At 33.3% G+C, this 16,757-nt stretch overlaps 3 protein-coding genes and 1 pseudogene across 5 annotated transcripts; 3 read left to right on the plus strand and 1 right to left on the minus strand.

The window, feature by feature from the left end:
- The first annotated feature begins 4,463 nt into the window (after positions 1-4,463).
- LOC121810682 (serine carboxypeptidase-like 42) lies at positions 4,464-8,063 on the plus strand. 2 transcript variants are annotated; one of them, XM_042211439.1, is made up of 10 exons: positions 4,472-4,615; positions 4,838-5,099; positions 6,006-6,113; positions 6,201-6,293; positions 6,449-6,541; positions 6,644-6,729; positions 6,806-7,084; positions 7,156-7,289; positions 7,369-7,461; positions 7,551-8,063. In XM_042211439.1, the coding sequence occupies exons 2-10, from the start codon at positions 4,871-4,873 to the stop codon at positions 7,834-7,836; spliced, it is 1,401 nt and encodes a 466-aa protein (XP_042067373.1). In that variant the 5' UTR covers positions 4,472-4,615; positions 4,838-4,870; the 3' UTR covers positions 7,837-8,063. The 2 variants fall into 2 exon arrangements, with proteins under 2 accessions (XP_042067369.1, XP_042067373.1); XM_042211435.1 differs by having other exon boundaries at positions 4,464-5,099.
- A 1,674-nt stretch (positions 8,064-9,737) lies between these two features.
- Positions 9,738-11,035, minus strand: LOC121803739 (annotated as a pseudogene).
- A 1,698-nt stretch (positions 11,036-12,733) lies between these two features.
- On the plus strand, positions 12,734-15,156 carry LOC121810719 (protein trichome berefringence-like 7). Of its 2 annotated transcripts, none has more exons than XM_042211475.1 (3): positions 12,734-13,834; positions 14,330-14,488; positions 14,576-15,156. In XM_042211475.1, the coding sequence occupies exons 1-3, from the start codon at positions 13,017-13,019 to the stop codon at positions 14,850-14,852; spliced, it is 1,254 nt and encodes a 417-aa protein (XP_042067409.1). In that variant the 5' UTR covers positions 12,734-13,016; the 3' UTR covers positions 14,853-15,156. The 2 variants fall into 2 exon arrangements, with proteins under 2 accessions (XP_042067409.1, XP_042067405.1); XM_042211471.1 differs by having other exon boundaries at positions 12,735-13,834; positions 14,573-15,156.
- A 137-nt stretch (positions 15,157-15,293) lies between these two features.
- On the plus strand, positions 15,294-16,476 carry LOC121810957 (protein TRACHEARY ELEMENT DIFFERENTIATION-RELATED 7A-like). The gene has a single exon (XM_042211708.1). It carries the CDS (start codon positions 15,786-15,788, stop codon positions 16,350-16,352), a length of 567 nt encoding a protein of 188 aa, XP_042067642.1. The 5' UTR covers positions 15,294-15,785; the 3' UTR covers positions 16,353-16,476.
- Positions 16,477-16,757: the final 281 nt, after the last annotated feature.

The raw sequence follows: 16,757 nt of genomic DNA on the forward strand, positions 1-16,757 counted from the left end.
GCAAATAATATCACGAATTTTACCCTGAGTTTGTTATTTTCCACCAATAAAAAAATTCTAGCTATATTAATAGATTGAATAGCAATTTTGGCGGGTGTGTTTCAAGAAAAACTATGCTTAAAGATTGAAAAACTTGAAGCTCTCGAAGTTGTTGTCGAGAAATTACGAAAAAAATATGTATTATGATATTATTGCCGGAATTTTTTCATCGGTGGGAAATACTAACAAACTCGGGGTAAAGTTCGTGATATTATTTGCCAATTTCAAAGTTCGTGAAAAAAATCCAACTTTTTAAAAGTTCTATGATATTAGATGCTAATATCCCTGATACTCCGTGTAAAATGTTGGTAGAATAGAATACGTTTAAATGAACACCTGATAGTGTTATAAAAACACAATTTATAAGTATTATTTTTATTGAAAATTTTCTTTTACTTTTTTACACCTATAAATTTTGGATTTGGAAAACATGTATATGTTAATAGTATAAGATTAATAGTAGTATAATCATTTCAAATTTGGACGAGGTCAATTTTAATAGACATTATTCTCAATTTACTGGATATTAGTCTATTAGATAATAGCTCTTCACCTGAAAAGTTGACTGTTATCCAGTTAAAAGAAATAATTTTTAATCCTAAGCTAAAAACAACCATGTAGATCATAGAAAGTATTTGAATTAAATTAGTAATGTGTTAAGTAGGTTTTCCTTGTCTGCATCTAAGACTAATTTATACTAGTATTTTGAAACTATCGCACTAAAAGATTAATCAAATCTATCTTTTCTTTTTTGGATTAATAATTGCTTTCTCAAAGTTTTTTTTTATATACAATGGCTTCTTTTAGCGGCAGCACTCCATTGGCCTATTGTTTTGCTTTTTTCTGCATTCTAAGTAGTATAGTATTTTTTTAGTAATTTGCTTAATAACTTTTTATTAAAATGTCTGACTCATTATAATAACCACGTAGCAGAAAGCTAAAGTATCCAATGACACTCTTTTTAAGCTTGCACAAATCTAATGACTTTTATTTACCTCCTTTTAGTATTTTAACCAATTTGGTTTTGGTGGCAATTGAATTTAAATTTTAAAATTTGAGATTTACAGTGACAAATCACAAAACTAATACTAGTATATTTAGTAATTTCTCTTGTTTTATACTCATATGCTGAATTAATGTTTAGTGATTAAACTTGAAATAATTGCTAATTTGATATCGATTTTCTTACTTTGTTAGTAAAAAAAATTGCAGGAAATTATTCTTCAATTATCGTGCAAGTACAATTTTACACGTATATTTAATATACTATCCTTTGTCATATTTAAGAATAATTTTGTAGGTGCAACTACTTTTTTCCTTCTAAGAAAAAAAACAACAGGGATAAGAAAAAGACACAGAAAAATGATGTTAATACTTTTGTCTAAACATTCGAATTAGCATATCATATGGTCCTGTGCTACAACCTACATGTGATCGTTACCAAGAAATGAATTAAACTTTCACTCAAAAAGGTAAAATTGAAAATACGTTGATAATAATGAGTTCATTTAACTTTACTATATTTTCTAGTATTATAAAACTAGGGAGCAGCTACAGCTTTAGCTTTTATGTGCGTGGACCTCACTGTTCATGGCCAAGAATCATTATTACTTTAAATTATTTTGATTATTATGGTCCCAAATTTTATTCGAATAGTAGAATGTGTTGATTTCATAATTTGATATGTTTCTTGTATTTCAAGATGAATTTAATAGTATGTGTTAATTATCACAAGCTGTTTGAATTACTACAAGAATAGTAGAATATACTCCTAGTATTTAGATGTGAGTAATGAAGAAATTTATAATAGTGAAGATGAAAGATGGGAAAACTATTTCAGACCGTAGACTGTAAACTTAGACTATGTCAATAATTAGCATTTTTTCACTCTAATTATTTGTACTATATTTATTTAGTTTATAATTAAACAGTCAAATAAACTAATAGTACTTCATGAAATTTGGTTAAATTCTAGTGTTTTCCATAATAATTAAAAACAACCTATTAAATCATAGCTTTTGACCTTTTTTGAATTGCCAAATTAGCGATGTGGACGTCGGGAATGTATGACGTGGATGCCTGGGGCGTATAACATGGAATAGATAATTATTAAACGACGTTGTTCCACTCCAGATTTACGTCTTTTACACAAAATATGGCGGAAACAAAAGATATGCAAAATAATTCATATTGAAGACGTAAATATGGAGTAGAACGACACCATTTAAAAATTATTTATTCCACGTCGTACATTCCTGACGTTCATGTCATGCTCAATTTTCCCAAATCCAAATCGTTGGTAGTGGCAGATGCGGAAATGAGCATTAGTAAAGGCTATATTTTCAAAATATTGTTTGTAAATATTTTTTATGTAATTTAGATTACTAATAAGGGCTTTAATATAAATATATGTATAAATTCTGAATAAATTATAAACTTTATAAAAGAAAAAATTAAAAAAATAAATTTATTAAAGCTAAAGCCCTACCCTCTCTCCACATGTGTCCGCCCTTGAATCTTTGGGACGATATAAAAATTGTCAAAGTTATGATTTAATCAACTATTTTATAAAGTTATAAGATTGATTAGAATTGGACCAAACTTTATGTATTTTTTTTTAATATTTTCCATTTATTTAAATACGATGGACTAAAGTAATATGGGGAAAATGTTTATTTGATAGTTAGGGTGAGATTCTAGTTAATTAAAAATCATGTTAAAATATTTGGTTCTGGGTGATTAAAGTTAATCAAATGAAGTATATAATTCAAGTTCCTGTTTGATATAGTATTAAGTTGTATTTATGTTTAAATTATAACCAAACATAATTAACTTTTCTGAAAAATGATGACCTACTTTCTTTTTTTTATTTATCCCAATCAAAATGTTCTGTTATTAAAATTAGAAACCATTTTATTTCTATTTTATTCCTTCTCTATAATTCTATTAAGCAAAAAGTGTACAATTAATTTATTTTAATTGTTAATATAGTTTATACGATCATTGGGTTGATATGACAGTGGAAGATGCACGTGGGCTCTGTTTGGATATATCATAATTAAAAGAAACAAATTTTAGGCGGAAAGAATTCCTCATACACTTTATTTTGACTGGTCAGCCTCTCATAATTATACACACCCATACACGCCCCCCATCTCTCTCTCTTTCATCGATTGCTTCTCTTTTCAAACGTATTTTATACGCAAGTTTTGTATTCATTTGAATTGGTTTTAGCCTGAGTTGCACACATTTTTTTTTCAATTTCTAGTGTTTTAATAATTTTGGTATGATGAATGAGTGATATAGCATGAAAGAGATTAATGTTTAACCAGTGAGTTCCACTATAATCATAATGGTATTATTTAATGTAATTATTAATATTAATTGTATATTAATCAATTCGTCTTATAAAAATAATTAATTCTTTTTTACATTTAAATTCGTCCCATAAATTTACTCTCATTTATCCTCATGTTGCCCCAAAAGTCTCTATTACCGTAGTATTTTTGAGAAAAAAAATTGTATGACTTCGAATCCGATTCACATTTTTTTTAATTTATCATATAAAGAATGTCATATTTTCTTTTTGAATTTTTTTTCTTTTATATTAATATAGATATCCATTTTTTTCGAATAAAACAACATCACCTAGAATTCCATATCATTATTAAAATGTGACATCTATTATTATAAGGAGAGACTAGAGTTAGTACTCTTTCTTCCATGTTAATAGAGTCATTTTTCTATTTTGAGAATTTACAAGTTAATTGAGTAATTTTTATATTGTGGCAAAAAGTAATTTTCTCTTTTACTTTATTCTCTCTTCATCTCTCTTACCCATTCCGTTTATGGGCGGACCCACATAGACAAAGGGTGGGGCTTTAGCCCTTAATGAATTGTTTTTTTTGACATTTTTTAATTAAATTTTTATAATTTATTCCTATTTTATACCTATATTTATATTAAAGCCCTTATTAATCACATAAATTACCTAGAAAAATATTTTCAAACTATATTTTGAAAATATAGCCCTTACTAATGTTTATTTCTGCGTCCGCCCCTGATTCCGTCCCAACTAAGTTGAGTTGTATTTCTCTTTAGGATGTCTCAACTAAGTTGATTCATTTCTTCTTTTAATAAAAAGCAAAACATCCAATCACTCTTACCTTATTCCACTATCTATTTATTCTTTCTTTATCTTTCTCATATCTCCTAATTTTCAATACAATTTCTTAATCTCTGTGACCAAAAGTAATGTCTCAACTTAGTTGGGATGGAGGGAATATTTTTTTTCACCTTTCATTTAACTTTTAACATATAAATTTTGTGCCCAAAAGATATGTCTCTGTTAGCAAGGAATGAAGGATATTTTATTCGACGTTTGAAAGACGCGGAGTGGATGACGAGGCCTCCTTTTTCACACACACAACACACAGTGGGTGAGTGAGGAGACTGCTGTATTCCAACGTCCCACTGCCCTTGTGGCTCGCTCAGATCATTCAATTCCACTCTCTACTGAATTCTGATTCAATGAGATAACAACAAAAAAACCCATTACTCCTGCCAGCAGAAGCCCGTAATTAACTCACGCAACTATGCATACACCTCTCTGTATTTAGATATAGGAAATAAAAATAGAGCAGACCCATTTTTACCCTCTGAAGAATTTCAGCTCTGCACTTTTGATAAAGACACCTCACCCCAGAATTCACGTGCCCTCTTTCCCAACATAACTCATTAGTTATATAGCTCAACTTCTTAGCAACTCCCATTTCTCAAAGTTTACATCTTTATGCAGAGGAAAGGCGGTTTCTTGATTTCATTTTCTGAGATGTGGTGGCTGGCAGCGACTGTGGTGGTGGGGCTGGTGGCTGGGGGTGGTTATGCCTTCCCGGAGGAGGATCTGGTGGTCAAATTGCCAGGTCAGCCTCCGGTGAATTTCAGGCAGTATGCAGGCTATGTCGACGTGGACGTAAAAAATGGGAGGAGTTTGTTTTACTATTTTGTGGAAGCTGCTGATGACCCTCATCACAAGCCCTTGACTTTATGGCTCAATGGAGGTACATTTTGCATTTATATCTCTTATTTTATAGTACTACATGTTTGCAATTCTCAAGATTGATATTTGTCATGTTTCCAGGACTGAATATGTTTTTAATTTCCCTTATTTTCCACTTCTGTTTTATTGAAATTCTTGAGTTGAAGATGACGAATTCAGTTCATGACAAATGGGAACTTTTGAAACTGCTGTCTTTCATATATAGGGTGAGAAGGAGTTTTTGTTGATGGACTAACTGTGCTTATTCTTGGCTATGAAGTAAGAGTATAAATCAATCACACTGAAGCACTTACTGCAGTGCTTTCTCTCTCTCTCTGTGTGTGTGTGTGTGTGTGTCTAGTTGTATGCTAATTCTTGGTGAAAAACACACCAATTGATCTAGGTGTAGGAATGTGTGTGTGTGTGTTGGTTTTTGGTGAAAACAGAGAATGAGTTTTGGTTGATGGACTAACTGTGCTTATTCTTGGCTATGAAGTATAAATCACTAACATTAAAGAACTTATTGCAGTGCACTCTTTGTGTGTGTGTGTTTGATTTTCACCATACAGTAAGTGTGTCTGGTTTTGTGTTCATTCTTGGTGAAAAACACACCAAGTGCACTAGGTGTAGGAAGAAGGTGTATGTGTGTGTTGTTTGTTGGCAAAAAATGCGTCTAATGCAGTGGATCGGGTATTCGAGTGTAGTACCCAAAGGGCCATGAAAGATTCTCAAGAAATACTGTTTTTTTGTTCTCTCTTAATTATATCTATGATCTTGGCCTTATTATGAAGGAATATGTTGGTTACAACTGTCCAAATTAATCACTTACTGAATCTTGAGCTTCTAAATAGAGATGTGAAGTACACTTAAAATTAAAGAAGGCATTAGTTCAGTTTCTGAGTTTAGTATCTGTGTTGTTTGTGTTAAGGCCCGGGTTGCTCATCAATGGGAGGAGGTGCGTTCACGGAATTAGGTCCTTTCTTTCCTAGAGGAGATGGCCGCAGCCTCCGTGTAAACTCAAAATCTTGGAACAAAGGTATGGCTGATTAAGCATTTTAAAAAATGACAAATTCAGTAGACTTTCTAAACTAAACCAACAAATTCTGCTTCTCGTGTTGTATAGCATCAAATCTTCTGTTTGTTGAGTCTCCAGCCGGTGTAGGGTGGTCGTATTCAAATACCAGCTCGGACTACAAGTGTGGCGATGCATCCACAGGTAGCAAGCTGCTCACTTCTCTCCCTACTTCAATCTGAATCATCTTCCTACCATTGAATCTATTTATAAATACCGCATATTTATGATACTCAATAAGAATTGCACGAGTAGAGTAGGACGGATTAACTTGAGCCAAACTTTATGTTCTATGGCAGCAATGGATATGCACATGTTCATGATGGGATGGTACACAAAGTTTCCTACATTTCGAACCAGAGATTTATTTCTCACGGGTGAAAGTTATGCCGGTAAGAACTCTATCGTACCAAAGGAAAATGACGTATAGAAGTGATGAAGATAGTATCAATTACTAGTATTTAGTCAAGCTTATATTTGGTTTGTTGGAATAGGGCATTACATCCCGCAGTTAGCTATTGCTCTTATCGACCACAACGAGCATTCTAAAGACTTCAAGTTCAACATTAAGGGTGTTGCTGTAAGAAGATACACTTCTGTTGGATTTGCATTTTCCAAAATCTTGATAACATGTTAATCTGTTTTTCTTTGGCCAGATTGGCAACCCGCTTCTAAGGCTTGATCGTGATGTTCCAGCAACGTACGAATTTTTCTGGTCACACGGAATGATTTCAGATGAAGTTGGGCTTGCCATTATGAATGACTGTGACTTCGATGATTATACATTTGCTAGTCCGCACAATGTGTCTAAATCCTGTAACGAGGCCATATCCAAGGCAGTTGAGATTGTTGGTGAATATATTAATAGCTACGATGTTATTCTGGATGTGTGCTATCCATCCATTGTAGAGCAAGAACTGCGACTAAAGAAACTGGTAAAATTTGAATCTTTTTTTAAAATCTATGCCTTAAACAACAAGACGAATAACACTATATGCTGTTGCAGGCTACCAAGATCAGTGTTGGAGTAGACGTCTGCATGACCTACGAGAGGCGCTTCTACTTCAACCTTCCCGAGGTTCAAAAGGCGCTACATGCAAATCGAACCAATCTACCGCATAGTTGGTCTATGTGCAGCAGGTAACTCTACCAATGTCTCCCTTTCTCTACCTTTGCTACACTGATATGCCTACTTTTTTCATTTCCTTAAACTATGCAGCCTTCTGAACTACAACGAGGTAGACGGTAACATTGACATTCTTCCTTTGCTAAAGAGGATCATTCGAAATCACATTCCAGTTTGGATTTTTAGGTAAAACTATTATTCCTCACCTCAACAAGAATGTGTATTTTCACACTCATAACTGACAAAAACTTTGCACATGATCCAAATATTTTCAGTGGGGATCAAGATTCGGTTGTGCCTTTACTTGGTTCGCGTACATTAGTACGTGAGCTTGCTCATGATCTTGCGTTCAAGATCACAGTCCCATATGGAGCATGGTTCCATAAAGGACAGGTGGGAGGTTGGATCACTGAGTATGGAAACTTGCTGACTTTCGCAACGGTTAGAGGTGCTGCTCATATGGTGCCTTATGCACAGCCATCAAGGGCTTTGCATCTCTTCAGCTCATTTGTTCGAGGCAAGCGCCTGCCAAACAACACGCGGCCTTCCATCGATGAATAAATATGCTGTTGATGATCATGATCAAAGTGAGTTTCATGATGTTGCTTTTTTTTGGTGTGTTTTGGATTTGATTCATAGTTATTTATGTTCAGTTTGATTTCTCCCCAAGGCAAAAGGGCCATTTCTTAGTTGTTGTAAAACAAAGGAAAATCATAGTACTAGGAATGATGAATTGACGATGTATTCATTTTTTGTGGAATGAATGGAAATTATCATTGTTTCGGTTATTCATTGAAGATCAGTGTGGTAAAATTATGTTTTTTTTGTACCATTAAAATTAATTTCTGATTAATATATTTGATCTTTTTCCTACACACGGAGTATATAATTCTTGAAGAATTTAGGAAAGGGAAATGGAATTTAACTCAATGCCAATGAGTGTTTATGTAAGTGAATATTGCATGTTTTTATCAGAATTGCACACAAACACCCTTAACTACTCAACTAGAAAACAAATACTGTAATTTATTCGTAACAAGGATATACTATTAGTCAACTTGCCAGATGTATATTAAAGCTGTACCAAAATAATGATGAATATTTAATACCAATAGATGCGATAATTAAATAAGATTAGTTGATATTATTTAATATGTCCTTTCAAAGAATGTTCTAGTTGTTGAATATCTTTACCACGGACGGATAGTGGGAATGTGTGATTTAGGAATAAAATCTTAGTAGTTTTCTTTTTCTCTCTCATCAATAGTAGAAATTAATCTAACTTACATTTTCTAAAATAATTACTAGTATTTTTTATTAAGAGTAAAGATAAATTAACAAAAATTGTATATACAAAATGCCCTTAAATTTTAAACTATATTTTTATTTAAATTGGTTTTCTTATAAACTATTTATTCCTTTACTTGATTACCCTTTTGTTATATTTGTTAAGTTAAATCACTACCAAATTACATGGTTATATATGGAAATATGAAAAATATGGATAACCAATGCAACAAAATGGTGCCATTTATTTAGAGAAATTTCATAAATTGAAGTATAATAAATTTTGGTAGCCGATTTTAATAGTGCTACATCTAATAGTTTGCCTAGTCATTTTATTCCATCTACTTGTAATTATATCTTAGAGTTCAATTATTTCTGATTTTTAAATTGCACTTAAACAATTCAAAAATAGATTACAAATATAATTATTTTATAATTTAAATTAATTTCTTATATAAATTTATGATTACAAAAAAAATACTCCCTCCGCCCACGATATGAGTCACTCTTATTGTGGGCACGAGTTTTAAGAAAGGTAAATAATAGTGAGTTGGAAAAGTTAGTGGAATATCAGACCCATTTTTTTATGTTGGTTTTATAATAAAATATGAGTTAAGTGAGTTAGTGGAATATGAGACCTACTTACCATTTATGGTAAAAATTAAATGTGACTCTTATTGTGGGACATACCAAAATGGCAAAGTGTGACTCTTATTATGGAACAGAGAGAGTATAATTTGATGCGAATATGTAATAGCTATGATTATTTAAAATTTTAAAAATGATTTAATTTACAATTTTAGAATTTTATAGTAATAAAATAATTAGACGTGAATGATTATTTAAAATTTTAAAAACCATTTAATAATAACATAACTGGATATGAATAACTATGATTATTTCGATTGATGACAACACTAAAAAAATTAACTGTCGTATTTTTAACTTGGAATTTTAATAATTACTACCTCCGTCCCTGAAAATGCGTCCCAATTTACCATTTTGGTCCGTCCCTGAAAATTTGTCTCACTTCAAACTTACTAAAAATGGACATATCTTTATACTCCTCCATATTCATGATATTTACACTCTGACCCCATCTCATTTTTCCATTTAGGTGCTCATTTTTGATGCCACCCTTTCGCCTCCCTCATCACTCCCACCGCCTCCCCTCCCTAAACACTCCCTCCTTCAATGATGTGCAACCACCCACCGCCGCCTTCAATGCAATTCAACCACCCCACCGCCTCCATCACCGGCAACCCTAGCATCAATCTCTCTCTCTCTCTCCTCCATCTCTGTTTCTTCCGCTTCCCCTCCGATTTCGCGACCTGCTCTACCACGAAGTGGAGCAGCGTGGTCTTGACGTCGACGCTCTTCACGTCGGAGAGCCTCCGCAGCGATGTGATATTGAATCCCTGCGCGTTTCCCCAATTCGTGTCGGCGTTCAATCGATTTCCTGCTTTGAGGATCGCTTCGAGGAATTTGAAGAAGACGCCGCCGCTACGAAGCTCGTTGTAGCCTAGCTCGCAGGTCTGCAGCGACTCCTTGAGATGGAGAATCTCCGGCTCGTAGCTTTCTCGGAAGAGCATGGCGTTGAATCGGACGAACGTTGATGGGATTGCTCGTAGAATGTGGTGGAGGAAGGCCTCTGCGTCGGCGAGTTTAGCTGGATCGCTGGTGAATTGGAGGATTTTGGTGGTTTTCTCTTATGTTGGGCAGATTTTGGTTAGTTTCTCTAGGGTTTCGGCGTTGAGGCCTCTTCCCTCCATGGTTGCTTCCACGATTTCTCTGCGTGAGATTTGCAGAGATTTGATGACGATTGCTGTGTTTTGGGATTTTCTCGGATGGAGAATGAATGTTTGTGTTGATGGAACTGCAATTGAGCTTGAGTTCTTGTTTCTTTCACTTGGTTTCTGAATAAAAGAATAGCATCCAGGTGGGACCCAAACTCCATTTCACTCCTTCATTTAATACAAACTCAAACTACTCCTTAAAACTCGTGCCCGATCAAACCGCGACAAATTTTGAGGGACGGAGGTAGTATTTAATAATAAAATAATAAGATATGAAATACTATTATTACTAAGAAATTAAGTATTTATATGCATGAGTCATTTTTATAATTTAAAATTTTAGAAGTTATCTAATAATAAAATAATCTAAATTTGAAGGACTGATTAAATTGATGGATAATAAAAAGAAATCCAGTGAAATTTAGTATAAATGCATGTAGGTGTTTTTATAACTTAGAATTTTAAGTATTATTTAATAATGAAATAATTGGATATGAAATACTATTATTATTTTGTTGGATGATAATACTAAGACATTAAGTATTAATCATGTAGTTATTTTTTAGTAACTTGAAATATTAAAAATTATTTAATAATAAAATAAATGGATGTGAATGACTATGATTATTTCGTTTGATGGTAGCACTAAGAATTTAAGTATATATACATGTATCCATTTTTATAATTTAGAAATTAAGTAATAATAAAATAAATGAATGCGAAATATATTATTATTTCATTGGATGATAACACTAAAAAATTAGGTATATATGCATGTATTCATTTTTATAACATTGAATTATAAAAGTATTTAATAATAAAATAATTTGATGTGAATGACTATGATTATTTTGCTTGATGGTAACATAAAGAAATTAAGTATATATGCCATTATGCATGTAGTCATTTTTATAAAATTATTAATAATAAATAATTGGATGCGAATAAATATGAATAAAATTTTAGGTAATAATAATACGAAGAAATTAAGTATATATGCATGTAGTTGTTTTTATAACGTAAAATTTTAAGAATTAATAGTAATAATTACATGCGAAATATATTAATATTATTTCGTTGGATAATAACACTAAGAAATTATGTATATAATTATGTAGTCATTTTTATAACTTGAAATTAAAAAATATATAATAATAAAATAATTAGATATGAAGACTATGATTATTTCTTTTGATGTTAGCACAAAGAAATCAAGTATTAAGCATGTAGTTAATTCATATTTAGAAATTAAAAAATCACTTAAAAATATAGTAATTGGATGTGAATGACTATGATTAAATTGTTGGATTATGACACTTAGAAATTATGTATATAGGCATATAGTCATTTTTAACTTAAAATTTTAAGAATTGTTATTTAATAATAAAAATTAGATACAAAATATTAATATTATTTATTTGTATGATTAACACTAAAAGTTACATATATATGATGCAGTCTTTTTTATTAGTAGAAAAAATTATGCAATCAATGTATGTTTGTATGGAATTGATTACTAAATCCTTACCTAAATGTGTAAGTATAGATTACGGAAAACATAATTTTCCTAAATGAGCATTGAAGGCTAATTATGTAATACATTAAATTTAGTAATTATCATAAATTTATTATAAATGTAAAATACCTAAAATATCCAATTTTGTATATACAAGATAATTATTTAATTCGATCATAAGTATCACTCTCAATTTAAATCTAGAGGAAAATATTTACGTATTGTAGTCACGTGGGATAAAAATCTTTTAGGGACAGTATTTGAATCTCAATTTAAATCTACCCATATTCAAAATCATACTAAAATTTCAAAATAAGTATATTTTGAGCATTAATTGATAGCTAATCAATGATCGGTGATAATATTAGTAGAAAATTAAGTTAATCTTAAACAAAACGACAAAAGAAAAGTAAGTTACTTAGGGATATTTTACATTTGCTTGGAGTTTTTTTGTCTTGAAAGACAGATTGTCATTTAAGGAATAAATTTGCATTAATTGATAACTAATCAATGAAACTGTTTTAGATAAAATGATGATTATCTGAAACACCGTAGTTTTTATCGAAATATCATAATACTCCACTACTTAAATTGATCACATTAGTTTTAATTTTAACCATATTAAAACAATTACTATAAAATATGAAAAAGTTATGGTTTTTAATCATTTCAAAAGTTGAATTGGCAAAATAATGCTTTAAGGAAAACCACAACTCGAATATATTGAAGTTAATTAAATTAGAGAGCCATTAGCCAATCATAATAAGGGGCGTACCGTTCGGTGCATGTGGTTCAGAGCATCAGATTCTACACCTTTGTACAACCCACCACTTGTAATAGCGGTTGATACAATCTAAGATCTTCTTCTTCACTCCGACCCCATTTATTAGCTCAGATTTCCATTTCACACCTACTGTCAATCAAATTACCTAATTACCCTCACCCCTCACCTTATTCTCCAGTCTTGATTTCTTTCCTCAGCTGGGATCACACATTTCACACTTTCAATCCCAGTTTCTGAAACTGTAAGAATTCTTACATGTTTTCTTGATTCTAGCTTATGTTTTGACTTGGGAGAGAGATAAAGTTGATTTCTTGATGATAAAAATTGAATCTTGCGAGCTACTCCTTGCGTTTTAGAGATGAGTGCCGTCATATATAGATTGTACTGGGATTTCTGTGGCTACTTGAGGCCAATGTTGAAAAGGGTTCTCAAATTCAGCAAGATGTTAGCTGGGAATTACAGCAAAAGCTCCATGTTTCAGTCTGTTACTGCCATTTTCATGTTTGGTTCCATTCTATGCTTCATTGTGGTGATGGGATCTAGCTATTCTTACATGTTTCCATCTTCTGAAACTGTAGTTGATACTGGTAGAAGTAGAGATGGTAATAATATTAGCAAGGAATGCAATGTGTTTGATGGGAAATGGGTGGTGGATGATAGTTATCCATTGTATAATGCATCAGATTGCCCTTTTGTAGAACTTGGTTTTGATTGTGTGGGTAATGGGAGGAAAGATAGGGATTATCTGAAGTGGAGGTGGAAGCCTAGGAACTGTGAGATTCCTAGATTTGATGTGGGTGCCGCGTTGAAGTATCTGCGTGGAAAGAGGGTGGTTTTCGTAGGAGATTCGCTGAGTAGGACTCAATGGGAGTCTATGGTGTGTATGCTGATGAGTGGTGTTGAGGATAAGAGGTTTGTGTATGAGGCCAATGGGAATGAGATCACAAAGCAGATTAGGCATTTGAGTGTCAGGTTTGAGACATTTAGTCTCACTGTCGAGTTCTATCGCTCTGTGTTCCTAGTGCAGCCGGGCACAGCACCCAAGCACTCTCCGAAGAGAGTGAAGGCTGTGCTGAAACTGGACCAGATGGATGATATTAGCAGTGAATGGATTGATTCGGATATTCTCATTTTCAATTCGGGGCATTGGTGGACGCGTACTAAACTGTTTGAACTGTAAGTCTATTCGTGTCTCGTTGCATTTCCTCTTGATTATTTCAGAACAGCTTATAGAGAATGCTCTTGATTCTTGTATTTGATACCTGATTTGTATGTTGTTGTCATTTTGTCACATTAGTACCTCACTCGTAGTTCGTTTTGAATCAGCTCATGCATTGCTTATGATCTTAATAATATATGCTCCATGTGAATTAGTAGAGGATTAATATGCTTCAAAAGGTCTACCAAATTTTGCTGATGAGTAAATGTTACATAAGCAGAATGTGTATTGGTATCTTAGAGTAAATGTTACATACTAGTATTATCTTAATAATATGAGGATTAAATGCTACAAACTAATCATAAGTTTGTTTGGAAACTTTTAGGAGGGCTCAAACTGAGATTAGAGGTTAATACGGACCTTAGAAGCATTTCGATGCTAGGTTTTGTTTCTTATCAGTTAGTTATTTAAAAATTTATTATGAAGTACTTCTAATTTGCATTTTCAGACAGTGGTTGGTATTTTCAGAATGGTGGAAGGACGAAGTTCGGGATGCCAATAAGTAATGGCTTCAAGATCGCATTAGCCACTTGGAAATCTTGGGTAGAGAAGGCGGTGAACCCCAACAAGACTCGGGTTTTTTTCCGGACCTTTGAATCCTCTCATTGGAGGTTTGTCATAACATCTATCAATATATATTGTATCCACGCGTATGCTATGTTCTTACTATCGATTTGATGCTCTAATACGAACAGTAGTGGATCGCGTCAGAATTGCAAAGTAACAAGGCTGCCTACTTTCAAAGTTAAAGGGAAACAGAGGAGTTCAGTATCTGATGCAATACTCAAAGCTATGAATAACGTGTCTGTCCCCGTAAAATTGCTGCACGTTACTCAGATGGGCGCCTCTCGGAGTGATGCACATGTGGGTTCGTGGAGTGATAATCCATCCGTTCCTGACTGCAGCCATTGGTGCCTCCCTGGGTTGCCGGATGTGTGGAACGAGCTCCTCTTCTTGTTTCTGCTCTCGAAGTAAAGAAATCTATCACAACTTTCTAACACGTGAGTTCGTTTTCTATTTGATTTTGGCCCCATCGACACTTGCTACCGAGTTCACTACATGTTTTTCGTTTCCTTTATTAGGCCATAGTAACATGTTCCTTTATTTTTCTGACCTCAGGTTTTATATAATACAGATTGCCTTTGTTTCTTGATTGTCTATATTTCAAGTTCTTGTAGTCATGTGTAGAATGTATAACACATAAAACTTGCACAATGTACAATATATATGTTGTGTATTTATATCATTACATGGTAAGAGTCTGCTTGAGATTGTGATCCATTTGTTTTTTTTTGAAACATATATCTATTTTTATGTTCTTATTGTTTCAATTGATGAACCCTATTTGATGGTTTTGCCTAAGTCCAGTTTGGTACCATGGAATCGGAATTCTATGGAATCCCCCCTGTGCTGTTGTGACTTGTGTGTAGTGACTGTAGTGTGTGCAATGTGGAATGTGTATTGTGTGTGTGCTATGTCTTGCGTTAGTGTGTGTGAAAGGGATGTCCGATTTTACAACTATTTGGAATTCCAAATATCTATTTTGACTATAGAATGCAAATCGTAGAATTGAATTCACTTCCAAACCCAAACATTTTTACGGCACCAAACATTAGATTTGGAATTGAGTCATCTATGGTAGCAAATAGACCCTTTAAAGGAATTTCCTATTTTGTGGATCAACAATTGGAACATTGGAAGTGTGCTATCCACTTCTTGTTACACAATAAGACAAATCTTGAAATGGGAGGCAAGTTTTTGAATTCTTGAAAGCATTGTAATAAGCAATCATAATTCATTACATAATACTATAAGACTTATAAGTAGCCAGAATTCAACTTATAAGTAGCCAGAATTCATTCCTCATCACCATTCAAAGAACTTGATCTTCTCTCTTAGCTTTCTAAAATGGCTGCCTACGAATATTTCCCCTCTCCCCCTTTCCCCTTTGTCCACCCCGTCGCTCCTCCACCACCGCCTCATGTCGTTCCTCCTCCACCTCACGTAGTTCCTTCTCCACCACCGCCTCATGTCGTTCCGCCACCACCTCATGTTCATCCACCTCCATTCCACCCCGTTGCACCTCCCCCTCGTGTTCCTCCACCTTCTCCGGATAATGCTCCTACCGTGGTCATAGTGGTCTTCGCCTCGTTCGGATGCTTCTTCTTCGCTGCCTTCTGCTGCTTCGCTCTTTGGTGCTTTATCAAGAAGAGGAGAGAGAAGAAGACGGTGAATGAGACGGATATCATACGTACTGATGAACATATAAGGGTGAAAGAGGCCATAGTGCAAGGTCCGAATGGGCCGGAGCTCGTCGTCCTGTCTATTGAGGATGACAAGCATACTCAAGAAGAGATCACCAAGAATGAGAAGATGGAAATGAAGCACCTGCACACATATGCAAAATCTGGAGAAATTGAGGCTGGAAATTCTTCTACAATTTCTAGTACTCACCAAACTCATAATCTTTTGTAACACAAGCTCTGAAAGAATGTAATAAGATGTGGCTGCTGCTAAAATTTATGGCTGCAATATTCAAAGTTTGATGTGTAAGAAGTGGTTTTTAGTTGTTATGCAATATACTAATAATTTATTTTAATTTTTAATCTACAATCATCATCTAAATAAATTCACTAGCTAGAGAAATTAACTATATACTTCCTCTGTTCCACATGAATATGCACTTTTGGTTGGACACAGATTTTAATGTATAATTGGTAAGTAAGAGAGAGATAAAAAGAAAATGTAATTAAAGTATTATTAGTTGAGAATGAGTGTCAACTCATTAATGAGAAAACAATTTTTAAAATTAAAAAGTGAATATTTTTGTGAGACGGACAAAAAAGATACATATTCTTGTGAGACAGAAAGAGTATAATT

The sequence above is a fragment of the Salvia splendens genome, chromosome 1 (assembly GCF_004379255.2).
Source record: "Salvia splendens isolate huo1 chromosome 1, SspV2, whole genome shotgun sequence".
NCBI classification, from domain to species: Eukaryota; Viridiplantae; Streptophyta; class Magnoliopsida; order Lamiales; family Lamiaceae; genus Salvia; species Salvia splendens.